Below are 21,849 nucleotides of genomic sequence, written 5' to 3'. Positions count from 1 at the left end.
TGAACTTGCTGCACATCGTGGCACAGAATCTTGGCCAGGGTTACCAGATACCCCGGTGCGGTGAATGTATTCTGTATCATCCTGCACTCCTTGCTATCTTACCAGCTTATCCTTCAGCCAGTCTCGCAGGCGCCTTCTGGCATGTGCTTTGACCATTCCATAACGTCAGGTATTCGTGCTGTATCGCGAGCACCCTGACATAGCAAAACCAGGAAGAGGAGCTCTCGAGGTATTAAACTAGAGAGGAGTCAGCTTCAATGGCCTTCCAGCAGAAAGGACTCTAAACCGTTCCGCAACTGCCTTCCAACTAAGCAGCAACCGTCGTGAACCTTGCATAAGTATCGTTTACCCAATTTACCGACATTTGCAAACATAAAAAACTGTTTACCTCGTCTTACAAGTGCAACTTGTCGAAAAATCCAATCGCCGACAACGCGGCAAGCAGAAATCCGCGGTCATGCCACGTCATATGCTCTTTGCTTGCAAGCTCAATCAAAAAACCCCAAACCACGAAAACAAACAACACATAAACTGAACAAGAATGCAAAAAATGTACATATTTAATACCCGGTAGGGCTCTTGTATACAATTTTCTTCAACCCCCCGCCTATTTGATGCTCCAACCATTTTCAACTAAGGCATCGCAATCCAAGACCCAAACAACCTCACTTCTTACTGAACACGTACCCCTTCTCAACCCCTTTTTGCTACAACTTCCCCTCTCTTTTTCCATTTTCTTTCGGGATGGTCCGCAGAATCATTCCACGCGGAGGTCCACAAGGACGACTCTCGATGCTTGAACCACCAGAAGGCGGATAAACCGCCTCCTTTACGGATCGAACCCTGGACTTCACGCATAGGCGGAGCTGCCGGCCGGGTCGCCGGATGCCGCCCCTCCACGGCCGCCTCCGAGGAGGGGATCCGTTAGGCCCGGAGTACCCAACTGAGTACCGGCGCCGGTGAAGGCGTCGGGACGGGGCCCTGCGGTGGGAACGCCGCCATAAAAAGATGTAATTCCTTACAAATCTAGAGACACACGGATATGAAAGCAGGCTAAGCGGACGAGGTTTTTCTCTCTCTTTCTCTTACTTAGTTTTCTTCTAAAAGTGTTGTGGGTTCGGATAAGTGTTTGCTCGGTTGCAGCTGGGATGAGAGAGGACACAGGTGGAGATGGCAAATCCTAGAAAAACGCGGGCTGTCGTAGGTGCATCGCGGTAATCGGAAGCTGTGATGTGGGCGTCGTGGCTCAATTTTCCTTATTGCGCTGGGATGGGGTTATTAACAATACGGCTCACATCAGCAGCGCACTTGGGTTCCATCCAAGCTGTAAGGCCGCGAAGCCCTAAGGCCCCCTTATACTTCAGTTAATTATTAAGGAAACTACACACAGAATGAGCCCTTAATTAACTCAATTAAGGCTTCATTCTGTGGATCCGCATTAAGTGGCTGTGCATCCCCAGGTCCCCCCCAAACGCACTGAGCACGTGCACACACACTCATACAACAAACAGAGGTACATAGCCGGCCGGACATAACAATGATCCGCCGCCGCACGCAGAGCCATCCACTCACCTCCCATGTACATGCCCAGGCCGTGCACGGGCCATACCCACGCCACCGCCGCGCCGATGGCGGCCAGCTGGGCGAGCAGGTAGGACCAGCCCCAGGAGATGTTGCATCGGTAGACAATCATGTTGGCGATGACACGGGCGGGGTTGAGCGGGGAGCCGCCCGTGTAGAAACCGCCTGTATGTATGTACGTATGTATGTATATGCACGAGAGCAGTAACACGGATGTGAATTTACGGGACGAGTACATGCGTACACGGATCGGAACATGTGGACGGCACTTTGGGGCTGGAAGTGGTGACGGGAGTGGGTGAGTGTACGACGAATTTACCATCTTTCATTCGCACTCGGCGTCGCACGCGTGGAAGGGTGATGATTACGATGGTGGGTGCAACGCGGTGAATGATGACTGTTGTTCGAGTCTTCTTTAGAAGGAGATGATACCTACCATTAGTCATATGAAAAAGGAATGAAGACCGCAAAGTATCTTCTAGCGAAAGGATAGGTCCCAAGGGGTGCGCGGCGCGTCCATGTCATGCTACATCCTAAACCCCCCTAAAACCCTAAAACCCTAAAACCAGCTAAAACCCTAAAACCCCCTAAAACCCTAAAAAAACCTTTTCACTACGCATCAAGAGGGCACACAACTGTCAGCAACGAAACAGCTTCGCACATCTGGTCTCCAGGCCCCAGCCCCCACCCACCCACCCACCCACCCATCACCTGTGGACAGAGCCGCCAGTAGCGCCAGACCCGCAGCCAGGGGGGCGGCGGTACCCTGCCCCGGCGCCACGAATACGGCGGTGTACATGACTGTTCATCTCAACATGGGGGGAGGCGGGCATTGGGCTGTACGTCTGTACATACGTACGGATATGATGGTGTAAAAGGACGCGGGGGTGGTGGAATGCGAACAAGGCCCTCCTGTTCTGTTGAAACCAACCAACAAATGTCCGGTTAGCAAGGGCAGCTAGAAAGCGAGAGCAAGCAGCAAGCGCAGTAGGGGAGACAAGAGGGCTAGACAAGAGCAGGCATCGGAACACGATAGCACATGGGAAACCTAGCGGCTGGTTATATTAAGTAATGTTAACATTGCATTATAAAAAAAGATTGCAGTAAGGAGAAAAAAGAAGCTGCCATGAGCAAGGCTGTAAAAACAACAGTACAGAAAACAGGAAAACAAGGCTCAGCAGAGAAAGTTGTTTTTATTAGTTAGCACGCACCCGCCAAGAAGAAGAAAGTGCTGATGAACTCCCAGCCCCACAGCTCAGGGCCAGTCACATGGCGAGGCGGGGAGAAGCAACTCTCGCTGGGATGGCCGATGTCGTTGTCGTACACAAGGCCCACTTGGATGAGCGCACCGGCGATGGCGCCCAGAATCTGTACGATGGCGTACAGCAATCCCCGTACGAGATCCACGTGGCCGGTACCCGCGCCAGCAAGGCTGACCGCGGGGTTCAAATGACCGCCACTCAGGTTGTACGTCAAGTACACTGCGACCCGGAGAGCGACCAGCTAATTAAGGACTTTCCATGAATTAACGGTAATCAACGGTAGGAAGAGGACAGTCGTTTTGAGGCGCGTTGCGTGTTGACGCGCGTTGCGGCGGATGAATGATGGAGCAGTAATGTGCTCATATCAGTTAGCGAGCAGCCTCTCATAAGATGCTGTACGACGCCGTACTGTGAGCTCGGGAAACAGTGAAAATTACTTAAATTTGCTATTTTATTGCATGAACAAGATATGTCGCATGTGCAAGCTTATTCAGTTCAGTTAAATTGATTACAAGAAGAGAACAGAGTCTGGCTAGGTAATAAACTTTACGACATTTTCACAGCCACCATGGAATTTTCCACGAGCGAAACAGCGAGAGTAATTTAATCATTGATTATATGTAAAATGATCGCAATAAGTTGTTGTTTGGTTGCTTGGCAAAGCCCTGTTGAAGCGGAGCATACTCAACTAATCGCAGCGAACGAAGCGGCCGTTTCGATTGGTCCACGCGCAACGGCTCCGGAGTAGAGCTGAAACAGCAAAGTACCCAAAAACTCGGCCACGAGCGCCTGACAGGGGGGATGCGAGCGGCCAGAGCAAGACGTTCGTTTGGCGATTGGCTGCGATACGTTCTGCTAATCTTTGCCGAGCTTGCAACATGATCGTAAAAATTCATGTTAAAACAAACTATCCCAGTAAGAAATGATTCGATCTGAGATTCATACATCAGCATGCAGCGCCAAGAACAGGGATGCAGCCTCAAAGCCGTTACGAAGCAAATAATGTCAGGCATCACCCGCGAGTGTTCCTAAGCAAGGTTCATTATAGAACAAACTCAGTTAAGACTTCAACATAATTTAAGATTTGCTCGCCTGCCTGCTGCGCGGCCCATGAGAGCCTGGCTCGCAACGCAAGCAGAACCCTAAGGACCGCGAAAACAATCTCATCTGATCCTCGCTCATACAGACAAAAATGAAAATAAAGGATTTTAAAGTGTAAACAAAGGGAAGAAAACCGGGTTGCTCTGTCTTAGCAACGCCGCGACCCAGGGGTCCCGAGCTCGCTTTGCGTCATACTGGCGCAGCTGCTGTCGCTTGCATCTGCGTACAATTCTCTTTACCAAAGCTCAATAAACTCGTGGCCGGATCTCAGCTGCTGCAAAAACCTGCAGCAGCGCTGTTTCCTTGCAACACCATGTATTCGTGGCTGTGACCAGCTTGCGAATCTTCTCTCCTCACAGCTCGGTTTTCTAAAACGGCAAAGCTCCTTTTCCAGCGATGCCTATCCTGCTACAAAGCGAGAGGTCATACTCACCGTTATGAGGCGAGAGTCGCGCAGAGCGTGCGACAGGTGGGGGTGAGGAAGGCTAGGAAGCCGCATCTTTGCTGAGGTTGGTCTTGGGGTTGTTTGGTCCTTGTTGGGGTTGCCGCGGAGCAGACTAAATCAAAACAGCGGTGGGGACGAGGATGCGCAGTTACCTAAGGAGGGAGAACAAGAGGTCGAGAAAATCGTGGTGCTTCACAGCTAAGCTCTCTAAGTAACGATAAAATAAGGCGGGTGTAGCGTCTTTATGTGTTGTCACGGGCACCGCCGAAATGAAATCCAGGTCGAGTCAGCACGTTTCACGTTGACGCAAACAAAGCAACCTCTGTACAACAACGAGGACGATGAGAAGATGCTTTGCGCAAGTCTCTTCCTTTGTATTTTTACAGTATACAGGATCTGTAGCCAAGGAAAGCCTCACAGTTGGGAGATCTTGTGCCTTCTCCTGATTGCGAGGCAAAACTTTTGAATCTTTGCTCCAGCCAAGCTCTACCTCACCTCGACAGCGGTCACACGTCTCAAATGACGCAGTTTCGACGCTCAACTCATATGCTGTTCTCTGTCTGTTAACATCAAAACAACGATGTCCCCTCCCAGGATTCATGCAAGCGCACATCGGTATGCGCTATGGCATCACGAGTGCACCCCAGTTAAGTGAGGAACGTCCATCACCAAAAAACCAAACGTTTCGACGCATCCTCTCTTTTTTTCCTAATCACGAACGAAAACTAAACGCCTGGAAAACTCCGGGCCAAATAACCTGCTTGTAACCTGCAGTGCAGCATGCCATAACCTCCGGCGGCTTTTTCCACATCTTCTCAAGACGCGATGGCCGTTCACTTGCTCAGCGCTCTTCCACACATCTGGTTGGTTGCTTGCCTGATATCTTACGGTGTGCTGGCGCCCACCATTACAGACTCCCACAACCCCATCGGCAACGTAAGATCCAGCATTCCATGAATTCAACAAAACCTTTCAGTGCTCGCAGCCGTCGCCCTTCGTCTGAGGAGCAAAGATATCTTTAAAAATTCAGTTTTATCAGACTTTAAAACATCTTCGGCCCCCAGAAACCCCCTCTCCCTCTCCCTCTGGTAACAAACCGAAAATCGCACGCTCTGTTGCATACCCTGTCACATAACACCGTACTACGCACGACGAAACACCGAGCTCATCTCCGCTCCGCTCATCCCATTAGCATCAAGTTAGTGCTCCTTCTATCTCCCCAATCCTCACTCGCTTTAATTCTAAGAATCTGGTTTAGATGCACAGCCTTGTCGCTCCCTTTCTTTCCACTCCTTCTTCTGCTTCATCATCATCTCTTCTCTCCCCTCAACCTGAGAAATCTGACGATGACAAACCTGTTGGTGAACACGCATAGCTTTTATCATGGGTCACTCCACCTCCTCGACAGCCCCACGCGCCGCATCCCGGAAGGTCTCCCGACTTCCAACGGGGGTGAGAGTGCTCGCCCGGAAACCTCTGAAACCGCGCCAGGAGGGTGCGGAGGAGGACGGTGGACCCGGAGAGAGGCGGAGGAGGCGGAGGAGGACCCGGCCCTTCAGGCCAGCGACGCAGAAGGTAGTTAAGGTGCATAGGACTGGGCCCCGTTTAGTGGACGATTTATTCAGAGGCCCTGCCAGGAGAGACTTGGGAGGTGTACGGGCGAGTGGCCCACCAGCGGGTGGTCATACATGATGTCGTACAGGATGCGAGGCGCAAAGGGCTGCAGAGGCGGGCGGCATGTGTCCGAAACAAGGGCACCTTGGGATTGTGACAACATTCGAATTTTTGGACAGCAGCAGCAGCAGCAGCAGCTGCATCCTGGATGTCACCACTGAGAATGTCGTCGAGATCATCATCGTCAGAATCGTCCCGTCATTGCCGTCTTCACCGCCATCATCACGTGGGGCGGAAAGGAGTGGGCAGGCCCTCCTCCCCAGCACCCCCCACCACCACCATTACCACCACTGCCATCTCCACCACCGGCAGGACTATCAAGCGGAGCTCGACACCTCGTTGTGGGCCCCTCGCGCCGCCGCCTCAGCTGCCCGTACAGCCACCATGACATCACGGAAATCCCGTACAATCCATACAGCACCTGGAGGATTCGCGAACATGTGCGGGAGATGAAAGCGGAGCATCATCGTTTCAACTTCTTACCCACCTGACGCAGCCCAGACAAGAGATAGAACCTGACCCGTCGAGGCGCCTTATGGCGCATGCAAGCAGAGTAAGGCCCGAGAAGGACGCATCACCCACCTACCGCAGCACGCGGGCATCGGCAGCTCACGTTTTGCTTCTTTCATGTAAAGGATCCAGCCCCTTTCCTAGTGCAGCAAAATCCCATTACCCAAATCAACCCTTCCACGGAAGGCAGTTTCCTCATTCATGTCCCCTCTCCCCATAAGAAATTATTTATTGGCATGAATTTAATTACCTCCTCTTCCGACAGCCTAAATCCCCGTCCAAATGAAGGGTGAAATATCTGAACACCACCTATCGAAACCCTCCTATCTTTCGAAAAAACTAACAAATCGGCCCCATCCCGTCCCATTACCCCCCCTCCCCCACACACCCCTTCTCCTCCCCCCAACCCCCTAGGATAGTCGGGTCGGTCGGGTCGGTCGCGCGTTTTAGTTTGGGGGGTGGGGAGGAGCACTTGCATACCGACAGCCTTTCAGTATCAGCAAATCAGCTATTTCTCCTGGCCAGCAACTTTATGCCAGCTTTACGACAGCACTGCTTTACTACTTTTCCGCCGCCTTCACACCTACTTTTCTACACCTACTTCTTTACGGCTTGGCAATACTATTTCTTCTTTTTTAGTTCTGGCGACGTAGGTAGGTAGTCTTTCCGACATCCTCTTCACTTCGTCATCCCGAGGTCACGGTCTCGGTCTCGGTCTCGCCTTTCGGTCAGTTCTACGTTTGATACTCTCTTGCCCTGGCAGCAGCTTCAATCGTGTGTGGTTCGTCTTTCCCCAACCCCCTCCTCCTCACCAGCCTTCCTGAGCTCCTCCGGCTCCTGCCCCGTCATCAGCCCCACTACGGGAGCCCCCGCGGCCGCTCCCGCAGTCACACCTGAGGGGGAGTCCTCGAACACCACCACCTCACCTGCAGGTGCAAGGGCAGGTACAAGGGCAGGCACAAAAGGTGGAATGGCACGTAGGGAAGGGAAAGGGGAAATCACCCGCCAAAGGTGCAAAAGTAAAAGACGACGGCCTACGACCCAACGGGGGGGCGGGAGGCGAAGCAGGTATGTGTATGCATGTATGTATGTTGTGTGTATGTTATGCCGATCAACAGTGAAATCCGTGCGGCGCGCGGTCCGTGGATTTGAACGGCAAAAGACAGGACAATGAGGGACGAATGAAGGACAAAAACAGTTTCTCAAGCCGCAGTACATGCCGTACAAACCCGTTCTCACCCGGTGTAAGGCCCAGCAAGTCCATGGCGACAAGGTACGGGTCAGGGTACGGCTTTGCCCGGGTACACTCCTCGCCCAGCACCAGGTGCTGCGTGAGGTTGGAACGGTTGCGAGGTGGTTGGAGCGGTTATAACGGTTGGGGTGGTTGGGAAAAGATGCAAAAGCGGCGGTTGGGTGATGAAGTATGGGGTGCATCGCGAGGTCAGGTGGGGTCTGGATGGCGAGCTGACGAGTCCCGATCCCGTGAGTTCAACACACCTACACCAGGACCAACACCAGCACCCACAAACGCAAGCGCAATCACATGTTTGGTCCTAGACTGGCCATAGTAGGGTAGGGATAAGGCCCCTGGCGGTGTACTGCATGTACAGTACGGAACGGAAAGGACAAGTGGCCAAGGAGGGGGGGGAAAGGGCGGGTTGAGGGGGGAGGAGGTGAAAAACCAGTTCCCGTACCTCGAACATGGCTTCGATACCGAGCGCCGCCAACATCATCTCGGCATTGACCCTGCGCCTTTTCAGGTGGCCCCGGGTTGGAGTGGAGAGGAGTGAGGGGGAAAGGTGAGTGAGGGGGAGAGGTGAGTGAGGGGGAGAGGTGAGTGAGGGGGAAAGGTGAGTGAGGGGGAGAGGTGAGTGAGGGGGAAAGGTGAGTGAGGGGGAGAGGTGAGTGAGGGGGAGAGGTGAGTGAGGGGGAGAGGTGAGTGAGGGGGAGAGGTGAGTGAGGGGGAAAGGTGAGTGAGGGGGAAAGGTGAGTGAGGGGGAGAGGTGAGTGAGGGGGAGAGGTGAGTGAGGGGGAAAGGTGAGTGAGGGGGAAAGGTGAGTGAGGGGGAAAGGTGAGTGAGGGGGAAAGGTGAGTGAGGGGGAGAGGTGAGTGAGGGGGAGAGGTGAGTGAGGGGGAGAGGTGAGTGAGGGGGAGAGGTGAGTGAGGGGGAGAGGTGAGTGAGGGGGAGAGGTGAGTGAGGGGGAGAGGTGAGTGAGGGGGAGAGGTGAGTGAGGGGGAAAGGTGAGTGAGGGGGAAAGGTGAGTGAGGGGGAAAGGTGAGTGGGGGGGATAATTTAGGAGAGTCGACGGTGCGGGGTGGGGTGGGAAGCCATCCGGAAGTTACGGCACAGACGTGTCGTACCGGCTGGAACGGAAGCAGGACTTCAGGTGAGGCTTCAGCAGGATTAAGCGATTAACTAATCAACCAACGAACGAACAAAGACAGCTAAGCAGGAGGCTTACCGAGGTGCATTGGTGACGGCCGCGGTTCGCAGTCCTCGCTGCCGTACCCATTCTAAGAACTCACGGAGGCCCTAAAAATGGTTGCACGGGTATGCGGCAGCACAAGCCGGGTGTTGGGTGTTGGGACTGGATGGGGAGTTGAATCAATTAAAAGTGTTGCAATAAAGTACATGATAACCTGAACGAGCCCTGACACACACAAGCACAGACACAGACACACATACATACACACATACAGAGACACACAGACATACAGAGACACACATACAGACACACACAGCTTACGTGTTTAGGGGTTGAGTTAATCATGGGCCGAAAGCGGTGTACCTTTCTTACTCAAAGCGCAAGCGGGTGTGTGTACGTACGTACATACATTCGTACACGCATACGTACGTACATACATACAAGGCAGGCGGATGGCAGAGGTTAAGGCCTGACTTCTGCTCCCGGCCGACCCGGGTTAAAATCCGCCTGCCGGCTCCTCGGGTGTTTGAGGAGTGTTGAAATGGGAGGTGGCCCCCCATCATATGGACGATGTAGGACCTGATAATATAAACTTGCGAGCTGACCAGGAACTAAGTTCATGCGCCGTTGATCCGCTAGATTTGGTTGGATGCTGGTGGTGAGTTGCCGAACCCAAGGAATACATTCTGAAGTCGGATGGGGTGACGGATTAGGGTGCCCCTCTAGCAGGGGAGAGCAGGGACTGCCCCGGGAAAGGGGGCCGCTGGCGAAGTTAACCACCCTGTAACAACATACATACATACATACAAGCAAACGTACTTATACACATACGTACGTACGCACCTCCAGGGGTTCAAGCCCCGCGGCAGCCAACCGCCGGTAACGCTCCTGTGTGGGGGGGGGAGGGGTGATTGAGAATTGTGATTGCGGGAAGGGGGGGAACGGGTCGGGGGGATGTTAAAAGGGGGGTTTCCAGCTCCGAAACCCCGTCCTAGACAAATCGCAGGAAAGGGGAGGGGACGGAATAAACATTATTATGATATATTATTACTATTACTGTATTCTCATTGTTATTGTTATTGCTATTTATTATTGATTATAATACTAATAGTAATTTGATGACGGTGATGATTATGTAACGAGGACGAAATGGACGGCTAGTCTTATTCGCTGGCCGTTCGATGGGAAGTTAGTAGTCGGAGATCTGTGGCCGACAAAAAACCCCGAACGTTATGGAACCCTGCCCTAAATCAGCACCACCACACCACCCAGTCCACCAAGCAAGCTCGTCCAGTGTACGGCAGCCGCAAAACACCCACCCAGCCCTGCCTCCGCCCTGCTCACTAGGGGCCCCCCCACCTAAAACGACATCAGGAGGACCCACCGCCACAATATACACCTCCCCCTTCACCTCTCTCCGTCTTACTACCCCACGCCAGTTTCCTCTCACCCAAACAAACCGCCAAACCCTAAAACCCCAACACCTCCCAGCTCCCCCGTTACCTCTTTCTCCGTGTAAAAGGCCACTCGTCGAGCCTCCTCCCAATCCGGAAACAGATCAGCTGCAATGGCCGGGTTGTGGCGACCGCTGATGCGGCGCCGGAAGAAAGCCTCGTCAATGGGCTGTCCGTCGTTAAAACCTAACTCCAGCAGAATCTCCTGGAACCTGTTAACGACCAACGGTGCCAACGGTCCCGGGAGCAGGCGGCCAAGGGTGCAAGGAACCAATGCTCAACATTAATTGAACCAAATAATTATTAAAATTTCTGAAGTTAACTATTATTATCCATTATTACTTTTAATGTTCACTGCAGAAAGGCCATAGCTGCGACTTCTTGGCGATCCAGCTCAGCAACGCGTCTGTACGATTGTACGATTTCGGTGCGATCCACATCAACACGACGTGGCACAGGGCACCCTGAGCCCAAACTCACGCGCGAAAATGCAGTGGGTCGGATTCGACCAGTGTACCGTCGACATCGAACAGCACCCCGCGGATGGAGAGGAGGTCCAGCTGTGCGGGAGGGACCGCCGCGTCCACAAGAGTGGTGGTGGCGGCAGCGGCGCCCATGCTGCTGGCAGCTACGGTGCTGGGGAAACCTTCTCCAGCGGAGCTTGGTCGAGGTGAAACAGCCGCAGTTGTGGACGTGGGCGTGTTAGCGAGGAGGGAGGTCCGGCCTGCTGGCGCTATAGTAGAGGATCATAGAGATGAGGTGGCGGGAAAGAGACGAAAGTTAAAAAGTGCATACGTTCATCAGCTGTGCATGATTGGGCACTAGCAGGTCTTGAACAACTCAACCTTCAGACGACTTAAACGACCTAAATGCCTGATGGCTCGTTCGGATACTGTTCGTTAATAGAAGGCATATAATGAGACAATAAATTTGGCAGCTTTGGAGCGAAAGATTTCTTATGAGTTAAGGGCTTACCGGCCATCAGCATTCGCCGCTGGAAAGCCGAGGAGGACCCAAGACGCCAGCAGCCGCCGAGCGTTTGCATTTCAGCCCACTACAATGTAGTAAGATGGAGCCAGCCCAGCCGAAGGCGTGAGCGCTAAGTGGACCCGAAAAACGTCAAAGGACACCGCAGTGCGTCTAAAAGCCACTATGACAATCTAAAGCAAAGCTTAATTAAGTTTCCCTCAGAGCTTAAGAATATCTTTTCAGGCTGTGGCTTGTGAGCGTTTCCTTACTAATTCAGTACGGGTAGTCGACCGGTTTGCTGCAGAGCGGACCGCTCTGGCTGGCTGCCAGTGCTTGCTAGTCTTGACATGCAACTTTGAGGCCTTAAAGTAACAAACAATTTCCCCTTTGGTTGGCACAAACCTTAAAGCTCTGTCCGTCTCGCCTGTCGTTCCTGACTGAGTGTTTGGATGCAAGAAGATTGTTGTCCTCGGCCATTTCCCCTAGTAATCACTGAAGCACATGGCGCGCCTCTACACAATGGTCTCCCGGGAACACACTCCCATCCTAGGCAATTCCTACGCCGCGGACGCACGCTTCCGCATGCGGCACCTTCCGCATCTCCCGCAATTCTCTCCACGCCCACCCCTCTACAACAGAGATCTAAGCACGGCACTTATGCGTTCCTTTCCATGCACGCTCAAACAGAACCAAACACGCGCTCCTAATTCCGTACTACACCAACTCCATGCAAACGACTAGTTGGATGGATGTTGAGCAGGCTGGAGAGAAGGCTGTGCTACGGAGGCCTTCGCAGGCAGTCGCGAGAAGCTTCTTCGGTTCGGCTCTTCCAAACCTCCGCACAACAGAGACCAAGCTACTACGTACACTCACGAAGCACTGCGACAGAAACCGTTAGTTCGCCGCACAGTGTGACCCACCCACTGTACTGGGAGGTACTGTTAATGCCTAGACGGCTATATTTGCTCGGTCGGATCCTCTTCTGGTCGTCTTTCTCGGCAGAGTCGAACAGTCGTCGAACCACAGGCGCTGCACAGGCGACCGGTGGGTTCCCAGAATCAGATTTTTTGGTCTTGTTCGGCCATTCCCGTGCGGTTTTCCCAGCTGCAGCCAAGGCACAGACAGACCGAGGCATTTGTCCTTCCTTTTTCCTTTTCCTAAAAACAGCCTTGCCGCGGAAAGCTTCCTGGGCCGTACGACGCGCCGTCATCTGCCTCTATGTGTGATATGGTACGACAGCGTCTCTGCTGCTGTTGGTTATCCTCTCGCCCGCTGTGTATGTAGAGCTGAAGTGTAATGCTTTGCGAGGATGGGAGAAAACGGGAATATCGAAGTGCTGCGGATTGGAATCTCGGCAGAGTTTCGTAGCTGGATGTGGGGTCCTCTTCACTCCCGCCACCCGCATTGCTAGCAGCACTAGAAGAGTTAGCAGACAGAAACCCCGGGAGGGGGTAGTGGGTCACTAAGCGTGTTGGATCCACGCCTATCTTTCGACTTACACCACCCAGCGCGGGCGGTTTCCGTCAGAGTGTCGAGGTGTCAACAATCTCCACGTGAAATGCAACAGCATAACGGCAAGGACAACGGCAAATGACAACGGCAAACGACAACGGCAAACGACAACGGCAAACGACAACAACGGCAAACGACAATGACAGCGTCCTAGGTCCACGCCTAGGTCCTGCCCTACACCACCTTTAGGAGTCATCGTGCACCGAAAGGCTTGCTTCACCTTCCGAACAAACAAACAAACCAGCCTGCCGTACACTTTAGTAGGAAGAATGCTAGTACGAACTCCTCATCATGGTAAGGGTCGTGTGCTGCCCCGGGCCCGACCCGCAGCTGAAGAGGAGTCGTCAAGTCTCGACCCGCAAGCATGTCTCCAAGATGCACTCACGGATTTCCCCTCCGGATTGTCCCGCCGGAGCAAGAGGAGCAATAATGCCGCGGCTGCACCTCGTGATGCCGTACAAGAAGCCATTGATGCGTCGAAGGCCGCCGCTGGCGCGGCGACGGCGGCGGCAGCAGTTGCTGTGACCCCAGCAGCGACGGGTTCCCGTACTGCCTCATTATTGGGTGCTAACGGTATCCAACGGCTTTTTGACCACTTAAAAATAGCACCCAACGAGTTGACAACCTCTTCCAGCATGAGTGAAGTCGAGGATAGCGCCGTGTCAGGAAGTGAAGCCGCTGGGCGACCGCCGCTGGCGCCGCCGTCATCGCCGCCGCCAACGTCAAAGTCGCGACAGCTTGTCGTACACCGAAGGTTTGTAGACGCTTCGTACATCTGATGTGCGGCCCACGGTGCTTCCATCTACTTGCCATGGTCCATGTATGACCAGTGCACGTTGTTTTGCAAGACCTTATGGAGGTGGCGGACAGCTGCTTCTGTGTGTGTGTATGGATGTGTGTGTACGTGTGCGTGCGTGTGTGCGTGCGTGTGTGTGTATGCGTTACACCACCTGGAATTGCGTTTTACTCTCCGAAGGTGCAACGGGCCCATACGAGCCCCGAGGGGGCCCAAGGACCAGCAGAATAGGACTTGGCGTTGTGGCGTTGCCATCGGAGCTGCCGTAGTCATGCACACGTCACAGTCATGTACATGTGCCCGTCGGTTCACCGTTGCATTACCGTTTGGCCTCCCCATTCCTTTACCGTTGGATGACCGTTGACTGACCGTTGGCTCGCCGTTGGCGCTAACGAACCCATTAAACCACCAAACCACCAAATTCCCACCGCGGGCCCATGGACCCCTCATCAGCTCCCAGCCGGCACTGCCGCCGCCGCGCTGGCCGCCGTCGCTGCGCACAACAGCACTGCCCGCTTGCCGCCCGGTCTGGTTGGAGGATGTCCTGTCCGTGCGTCAGGCACTGTTCAGAAATCGAGCCATCCGGCTGACTGCCGTACTGGACAGGCCGCAGCAACTGTCAGAAGCTCTCATCCGTCATGTGAGTGTATACGGCGGTGGCTTGACGGGTTTAGGCTGGATGGGGGAGATATGGATGGAGAAAAGCAGTGCATTGCTTCTGTACGTTCTCCGTACTTTATACTCCGTACTCCGTACTTTGTACCTACCTGCAACTTGGAGGATCAACTTATGTGTCTCGCCGTAGGCTCCTACATACATGTCCAGAGGGCCATGTTCTCCCTGGTTCCCGATGCATATCGACTCAACACCGTAGGCTTATAAGACCCATGGGTCACCTACGGTAACCGCCGCGTGGCGCTCCCCGGCTGACGTGCACCGCTTCCTGTGCCACTCTCGCGAGAAACAGGAACTTGAGGTGAGTGTGGAATGTGAAGGGGAGGGACCCATGCTTTCCACACGTTTCCCAAACTCCCAGAAACAAATTCCCAAAAAATAGGGGATGTCCAGGTGCGCAAAGGAGAAGAAATTGCAGCAGCTCCTGTTGCTGCTGAGTCCACAGCTACACTGCGCCATCCTGTGCTGCTGTCGTACTGTTGTACACCGTACGTGACAGGGTCCCCACCGCCTCCGTTGCCCCGACACGTCGCCGCTGCTCCTTCCTGCGTCGCCGGCGAACCCGGGGCCTGGCAGTAGCGGCCGCGGCGACAGCGGCGGTGGCGGTGGTTGTGGCGCCGGCGGCCGCACGCCCACGCTGGCGGAGGCGCTCAGTTGTCTGGAGGAGTGGCAACAACACAAGCTCCTCATCCAGGTGACTGAAGGGGGCATGAAACTCGGCACCCCGTGGCACAAACCCCTCCTTTCCCCCCTCCCCCCCTCCCCCCTTCCTCCCTCCCCCTCCCCCCTTCCACCTCTCCCGACATCCCGCAGCACTATCCCCCTTTCCATCACCCCCACTGACCCGTGGGGTGTTCCCCTTTCCGCATGCCCCCGTGTTACCCTCAGCTCGATCTATGTCAGCTAGCCGGCCACCATACCGGGTCCGGACCCGGCGGCGGCGGTGGTGGTGTTGAGGCCGTGGACTTCAATTTCGAGCCGTGGACCTGGGGCCTAGCCGGCGGTGATGGTGACGGCGACGAGGCAAGCTGGTGGGAATTTTGCAAGGTAAGATCCATACCTCCATACATGCATGGTTTCCGTGTGTTGTTCTCCGTCAGCAGTACAGTGTACTGAGCTCTGTACTACATCGATGAGATGGACCCCCGAATGGACCTCTGGATCAGGAGCTGCTTTCTCCCGTACTCAAATGGGTACGGCAGGATCTGCTAGGAAGCTACTGGGGGCTACCACAAAGCCCAGCAGCTGCCGGCGACGGCGGACTCCAGGGGCGCCCAGTTGGTTTTCCCTTCAACCTCGGACCGTACGGAAGCCCTGCTTGGGGGCATCCTGGATTGCCAGTCGTACGACTGCCGTACTCCGGCGGTACGCTCTCCCTGGAGTGGGGCAGTGAGGGGGCGCTACTGCCGCTCCGTTACCACGCGTCTGATGATCGTGTGATTTTGCAGGTAGGAAACCTTTGGGGGGGATAGGGATGTGGGCTCTCAGTGGAAGCGGTAGAAAGGTTATGGTTCACAAACCATGATTGTGATAACGCCACATTCCACATGAGTCCTTAACAGCCGTGACGTACTTCAAGTAATGGTAGACCAACGTGCGCTAACGAACGATCAACTACCAACCGAACCAACTTTTACCTTGGCTGCTCCGGAACCAGGTCTGCGGCCGACGGCGTATCCTGCTCGTCCCTCCTGAGTACGCTCTGCCGTACCTGGCACCTTTCCCTGTAATACATCCGTACGATGGGTACAGCATGCCGGCGGTAGCACATACATTGGTGTACGACACTCCGGGTGTTGACATCACCCGCGCCGCCGCCACGGTCTTGTCGGCTTGGGAGAATCTTCACGACGTGAGCCCGGGGTTTGGCGTTTTGGTGGGGTTTGCAGGCATAGGTGTCCTCTGGGTGCACCGGAATCAGCAATTTTCATTACATATCATTACATACATCACGGCCTCCTGGTTCTGTTCAGCAGCCTGCCTGCCTTCTTCCTTACCGTTTGCTCCCCGTTTGTTCATAGTTGGTTCAGGAGACCTTTCTGACTCACCCTAGAGACCTACCGTTGACTAGGTCACAACCCTCGGCAACTGTGACAGTATACATACACATATACACATACACACGCACACACGTGCGCACGTGCACACGCATGCATGCGCTTCCACCGCCCCTGTTAAACCCAATCCGCGGGTCACCACGCACTTGCAGCATCCCATGCAGGACTTTGGTACACACCACTCTTCGACGCTTCCAAAGGTTTTAGTCCCTCTCTCCGTCGCCACGTACTAGCCTACCCTCTCCATTTCCGGTCTTAGGGAACGTGAATCATCCCATTCGCCGATCCCAGACTCCTTCCTGCTTGCACCCACCATCACAGGTCCAAGGCCAGGTGGCAGTCCTTGATCCCGGCGACGCCGTCTTCGTGCCCGCGGGTTGGTTTCTTCATTCGGAGTTCCTACCGCCAGCCCCTTCACCGCCATCGCAAGAGCATCGTCCTGCAGCAGCGGCAGCAGCAGCAGCAGCAGCAACAACAACAAAGGTATCTGGACCAGGAGCTGCTGCTGACCACCATCGCCATCACCACCACCCTAAGAACAACAACATCGCACTCGTCCTGTCCTTAACACCTTCAAGGCCTCTGTTAGGTGAAGCTACTACCGCAGCTACGACTGCTACAGCTGGTACGGCTGATGCAGCTGATACGGCTGCTACTGCTACAAGCCAAACGGCAGGCGAGTCGTACATGTTTGAACGCGGCTACCGGGGTGTCGGAGAGCGGACGGAGGCAGTGGGGCGGCCCATGGCTCCCGGCACCCGGCTACTGCAGCTGGCCAGACTGCTGGAGAGCTGGTCGCTGGCTGCGGAGGTGCCCCCAGGTTCGGAGCTGCGAAAGACGCTGCTGGAGATGGCCGAGTACCACCTGGTGCGGCAGCGACTGCAGCGCCACTTGCTGCAACAGCAGCAGCAGCAGCAGCAGCAACATCAGAGACAGGAACAGCATCAGGCACAGGGGCAGGCGGGGCAGCAGCAACAGCAGGCATTGCTGCTGCAGCAGCAGCAGCAACAACAACAGCAAGAAGGAAGAGGCGAGGTAGGGCTGCCGGCCTCAGGCAGTGGCGATGGGGATGTCGAGGCTAAAGAGACTAAAAGCGATGCGTTCTGCCTCTTACCTAGGGTAGGGCAGATGACCGCCACACTGGCCACTGCAGCCGAGTCGGACGCTTCTCGAAGCATCTGTAGAGCGCAGTCGGAGACATCAAGCCTACTGAACACGGAGCCAAGAAGCAACCCGGACGACCCACTGCCCCAGGAACAACACGGCAATCCGCCGACTGTCCCGCGGGTCAGTGACCCGCAAGCAAGCATCAACGGTGGCGGCAGTAGCGACGGCGCCGAGGGTAGAGCGTCCTCTTCACCAGTGCCTCTGGAACTGCTACAGCTACAGCTACAGCTGCAGTTTCATCCAACCTTCAACCGCAACACCCCACGAGGCCGTGTGCTCATGGATCTGTACGACATGATCGTACGACATGTGGCGCCGATCTCGCACGCGGTGCTGATAACTGTTGCGGCTGCCGTTAGAGCTCCGAAACCGGAGGACGCATCGCCGGGGCCGTCCAAGCGACATGGATGGCTGTATCCTGGAGGCGGGGGTGGTGGTGGTGGTGGTGGTGGTGGCGACTGGGGTAAGCGACATGGATGCGACGGTGGCGATGGCGGAAGAGACTTCGAGGGGAAAGGTTCTTATGACGGCAGCGGTGATGCGGACGGCCTGGCGGCACTCATTCGACTCGTTTGCCAGGACCGTCTTTTGCCCACGGACTGGGTGGACCAGGTACGGCAGGGGCGGGGTTTAACGGTAGCCCGGAGGATGCCGTACGGCCGTACGGATGTTCTTGACCTTTTTACACCTAAATATAATACCAGAGTTAAGAGCATCCAGAGATTGGGATCGTGGAGTGTACGTGTGTATGTGTGCGTTTCTGTGAGATCATCAGACTAAGGCTCCTGACGAAAACGTTTTTACCTTACCTGACACTGCCCAAGATTTTGGATGGCAGAGCGCTTCACCTTAGCGCTCCTGTTTAGAAGCTATGTGCTATGTAGGGTCAGATGCAACGCGCAATTCCTTGACACGCAGCGCGCGAAACTCAACGAATCAACGAAATGCATCAACCTCCCCATCCCCTAGCAGATTGCCGCCATGCAACTCTATGCAGCCATCGCACATTGTTCATTCTAGAGAATGTTCTAGGAAACCCACAAATTGAAAGCCTTCTTGCGAATTGTGTCACGAGAAACATCCTCCATGGCTGTCGTACAGCTGTGCCGAGATCCCGAGGTGGCGCGCGAGCAGCTTCTATGGTACGATGACCGCCGTACACACGACGAGAGGCGCTTTCCAGAGCTGTTCCGGCTGCAGGTGTGGCTAGAGTGTCGGCGGTTGGCGGTTTGTATAATCCCATGGCGTACGGATGGTGAATGGTTAAGGGAATTGTTTGCAGCGTTTGGATGGAGGGTTGGCCTTCCGCGGGAATGGGACACGTAGATTTATTGCGGACAAAATTCCGGTTCAGTCTCCCCAGGGGAATTCGTTATATGGAGAGGATTAGCAGAGCAAGAAAGTACCGCAGACTACCATAAGCCTTCACTTTCTCGCCCACACGCTGTCCGGTTTAAAATCTGCTGCCACCTGCGCCATAGGACTACACCCCGTCCGCTCGATTGAGGTGGTTTGCATGATTTTTTTCGCAGGTGGCTGCGAAGGATGCTGAGTCGCGTGCGACCAGCCTGCGGCCGGCGGCGCTGCCATACCAGAACTTGTCACTACAGCATGCGTTGGAGGCGCCACGACCGTTTCTGCCGCTGCTGTAGCAGTGGGAGCGAGTTCCGACACTGCAAGAGTGAATCTCATTGCCAACCCGCTGGCCTTGTCTTTTCACCGCGGGGAAACGGCGCTATGATGGACAAAAGGCGGAGAGACAGGAAGGAACACGAAGAGAGGAATATTGTGGATTGAGTCTTGGGATGTGCTGCGCCTGTGTTCGTTCAAAAACCCTAAAAAAGCTAAAACCCTAAGTTAACATCTTTCTGGTGACACTAATGCCATATGCGCTGAAATTCTTGGGTAGACCCCCGACATTGTCGGGAGCGTGAGATTATGGCTAGCTGCTGAGATGTGGAGTTGAGGTCACAGTTGATGGACCGAGTTCTGCACGCGGATTGGTGGCGATTGCTCAACCCTCTGTCGCTGCGGATGTTCGGGTGACTGGATGAGAAGGGATCCTAGAAGGCAGGATCAAACCCGCCTTGGACTTGGCAGTTCGTAAGGCGTAGTACATTGTGGTAATGGTGGATGATGCTGTGTGGTGATAAGTCGTAGAAATGACAATGTGTTCAAGTGCCCTGAATCCTCCCACTCCGTAACATTCAATAACAACAACAGCAACAACAACAACAACATGAGCAAATGTAATATTCGTTAAAACGCGACCGCGAACTGCCTGTGGCTGACCTCGCCGACCGCGGCAAAAACGGAGAACTCTCGCAAAATATGCTTGAGTTAACATAGACCAGAATGGCGGAAAATGGGCAGGCGCGGACCTCCGCGCCAAAACAACGTTCAAATGGATGGGCGACAGCCTCAGCTGCTCGCCCACGACCAAGCCGCTCCCAAGCGGAACGAAAGTTTGTGAACATCGACATAATAATGGACACGGTTCCAGAAGGAACCCCACTTTATATGGATCAGGACCAGGTTACCATGGAAATCCATTGGCCGGCCGGTTCCGACCCCGCGGACATACAAGCCCAGCTACATGGACCAATGGGCAAGGCCATTTTAAACAGATTACGGGCGATAATACCGCCCGTTGAGGCAGAGGGGCTGCTCGGGCCGCGAATCGGCAAATGCCCGCAACGGGCACTCCCCAGCGGCGTGATGGTGCAAGAGATCAGGATCTTGATCCGGAAAGGTGGTCTGGCAATGCTTACCACCTCGCCAGCAGTCCGGGGAGGACGGCTCCAGCTGGGGCCAGTCCAACTCCTACCCAGCAGCCCACCGGTGGAAGTGGAGCTGCCCATCACGAACCTATACAAGGCAGAACGCCCCCACTGGGAGATCAAGGGGATCCCCACCAACCTGGTCCCTAGAGCCATCCCTGGATTCCTTGCCCTCTGCTACTCCACCCCGCGGTTCAGGTGGGATGAAACAGACATCCATGAGCTGAATCCCACTATGATGGCAGACACCTGGCAAATCAAGGTGGCGCAGGACACCCCTGGTCTACCGGGCGAGCAACACTACGAACTCGGCAGGGCGGGGGAGGTAACCACGTCCGGCGTACTGAGGGCTTCCAGACTGAAACGGAACGATCAGGAGGGACCCTTCACTATGCCGTGCATAGCACCACCACGGAAGGAGCTGGCGCGCCAGACACAGCAGTTACAGCAAATGTGACGGCAGGGCCATACTGCACAGTCTGTTGCTGCCCCGGGCCAACCATGCCCCTCGAACGGTGGAGAGGGCCCTCGTATGCAGCGGCCGTGATGCGGCCAAGATGGGGCATGGAGCCAGTCATGGGAACAGGGCCCCAGCTAGCGCCCATGGGGAGGGGGCCCAACCCGGAGCTGCAGCCATATGTCGCACCCCCACCTGTGCCGCCTGCATCAGCCATCGCCACCACAAATGTAGCTGGTGTAACCGCCACCACCATCACCACGGCCGCAAACGTCCCAGCCGCCATGGCAGATACCAATCATGCAGCCAGCAACCCCGTGATCCCTGCTCAGCCAGGACAGGCGGCCCCTGCAACTGCTGCAATGGTGGGACCCCAGCAGGCCTCACCCCAGCTGCAGGCCCCGTCCCAGCTGCGGGCCCCGCCACCATCATCACCCTTGCTGAGGCAGCCGCCACCACTGGCCCCACAACAGGCGGGCCCCACGGCGGCGGCAGCAGCTCAAATAGTCCCATGGACACCAGCTCAACAAGGGTTAGGGGCACAGGCCGGCCCCACGGTGGTGGAAGAGGAAACCGCAACCTACAGGGAGCGCGACACCACACTGGCGGCACCACGGTAGCAAGAGCCACCAGCAGTCAATAGTTCGTGCCCGGTGCTCGTCCTTTTCTCGGGGCGAGCCGCCCACAGTGTAATGGGGGTAGCACATGATTGTGTTCAGTGATGCGTGACGGTGTTTTTCGGACTGTTTTTTATCCGTGCTGTCATGGCCTTACGGTGCTGAGCATTGTTTCCGTCGTGCTAAAATTGTCAATAAATGAGGATGTTACCAACTGCAGCTGACAAACTATTTGCCCATGGGGCGATGTGTTCAGGGCAAGGTTTGGCCAGTTTGGTGCTTTTACCTGCTTATCCACACTCCTTGTTCCGTCTGGACTGTTCAGAAACTCTTGACAAAGCCATGCTTAAAAAACGCCGTATGTTA

General features: G+C 55.0%; 3 protein-coding genes across 3 annotated transcripts; 1 reads left to right on the top strand and 2 right to left on the bottom strand.

Moving 5' to 3' along the window:
• Positions 1 to 850: 850 nt before the first annotated feature.
• On the bottom strand, positions 851 to 2,380 carry VOLCADRAFT_96845 (uncharacterized protein; the record flags this gene model as incomplete). Its single annotated transcript, XM_002955815.1, has 3 exons — positions 851 to 981; positions 1,573 to 1,746; positions 2,278 to 2,380. 3 exons carry the CDS (start codon positions 2,378 to 2,380, stop codon positions 851 to 853), a joined length of 408 nt encoding a protein of 135 aa, XP_002955861.1.
• A 4,961-nt stretch (positions 2,381 to 7,341) lies between these two features.
• Positions 7,342 to 11,070, bottom strand: VOLCADRAFT_66286 (uncharacterized protein; the record flags this gene model as incomplete). Its single annotated transcript, XM_002955814.1, has 7 exons — positions 7,342 to 7,499; positions 7,813 to 7,900; positions 8,268 to 8,319; positions 9,036 to 9,106; positions 9,843 to 9,887; positions 10,503 to 10,665; positions 10,934 to 11,070. 7 exons carry the CDS (start codon positions 11,068 to 11,070, stop codon positions 7,342 to 7,344), a joined length of 714 nt encoding a protein of 237 aa, XP_002955860.1.
• A 2,133-nt stretch (positions 11,071 to 13,203) lies between these two features.
• VOLCADRAFT_96843 (uncharacterized protein) lies at positions 13,204 to 19,281 on the top strand (the record flags this gene model as incomplete). Its single annotated transcript, XM_002955875.1, has 13 exons — positions 13,204 to 13,228; positions 13,265 to 13,688; positions 14,184 to 14,370; positions 14,605 to 14,706; positions 14,905 to 15,099; positions 15,294 to 15,452; positions 15,608 to 15,853; positions 16,063 to 16,257; positions 16,784 to 16,838; positions 17,181 to 17,329; positions 17,846 to 18,241; positions 18,731 to 18,829; positions 19,162 to 19,281. 13 exons carry the CDS (start codon positions 13,204 to 13,206, stop codon positions 19,279 to 19,281), a joined length of 2,352 nt encoding a protein of 783 aa, XP_002955921.1.
• Between the last annotated feature and the right edge of the window lie 2,568 nt (positions 19,282 to 21,849).

The sequence above is a fragment of the Volvox carteri genome (genome assembly GCF_000143455.1).
Source record: "Volvox carteri f. nagariensis unplaced genomic scaffold VOLCAscaffold_55, whole genome shotgun sequence".
Taxonomy (NCBI): domain Eukaryota; kingdom Viridiplantae; phylum Chlorophyta; class Chlorophyceae; order Chlamydomonadales; family Volvocaceae; genus Volvox; species Volvox carteri.
Note: the sequence above shows the minus strand (reverse complement) of the source record. Positions and strands in the feature narration are given on the sequence as shown.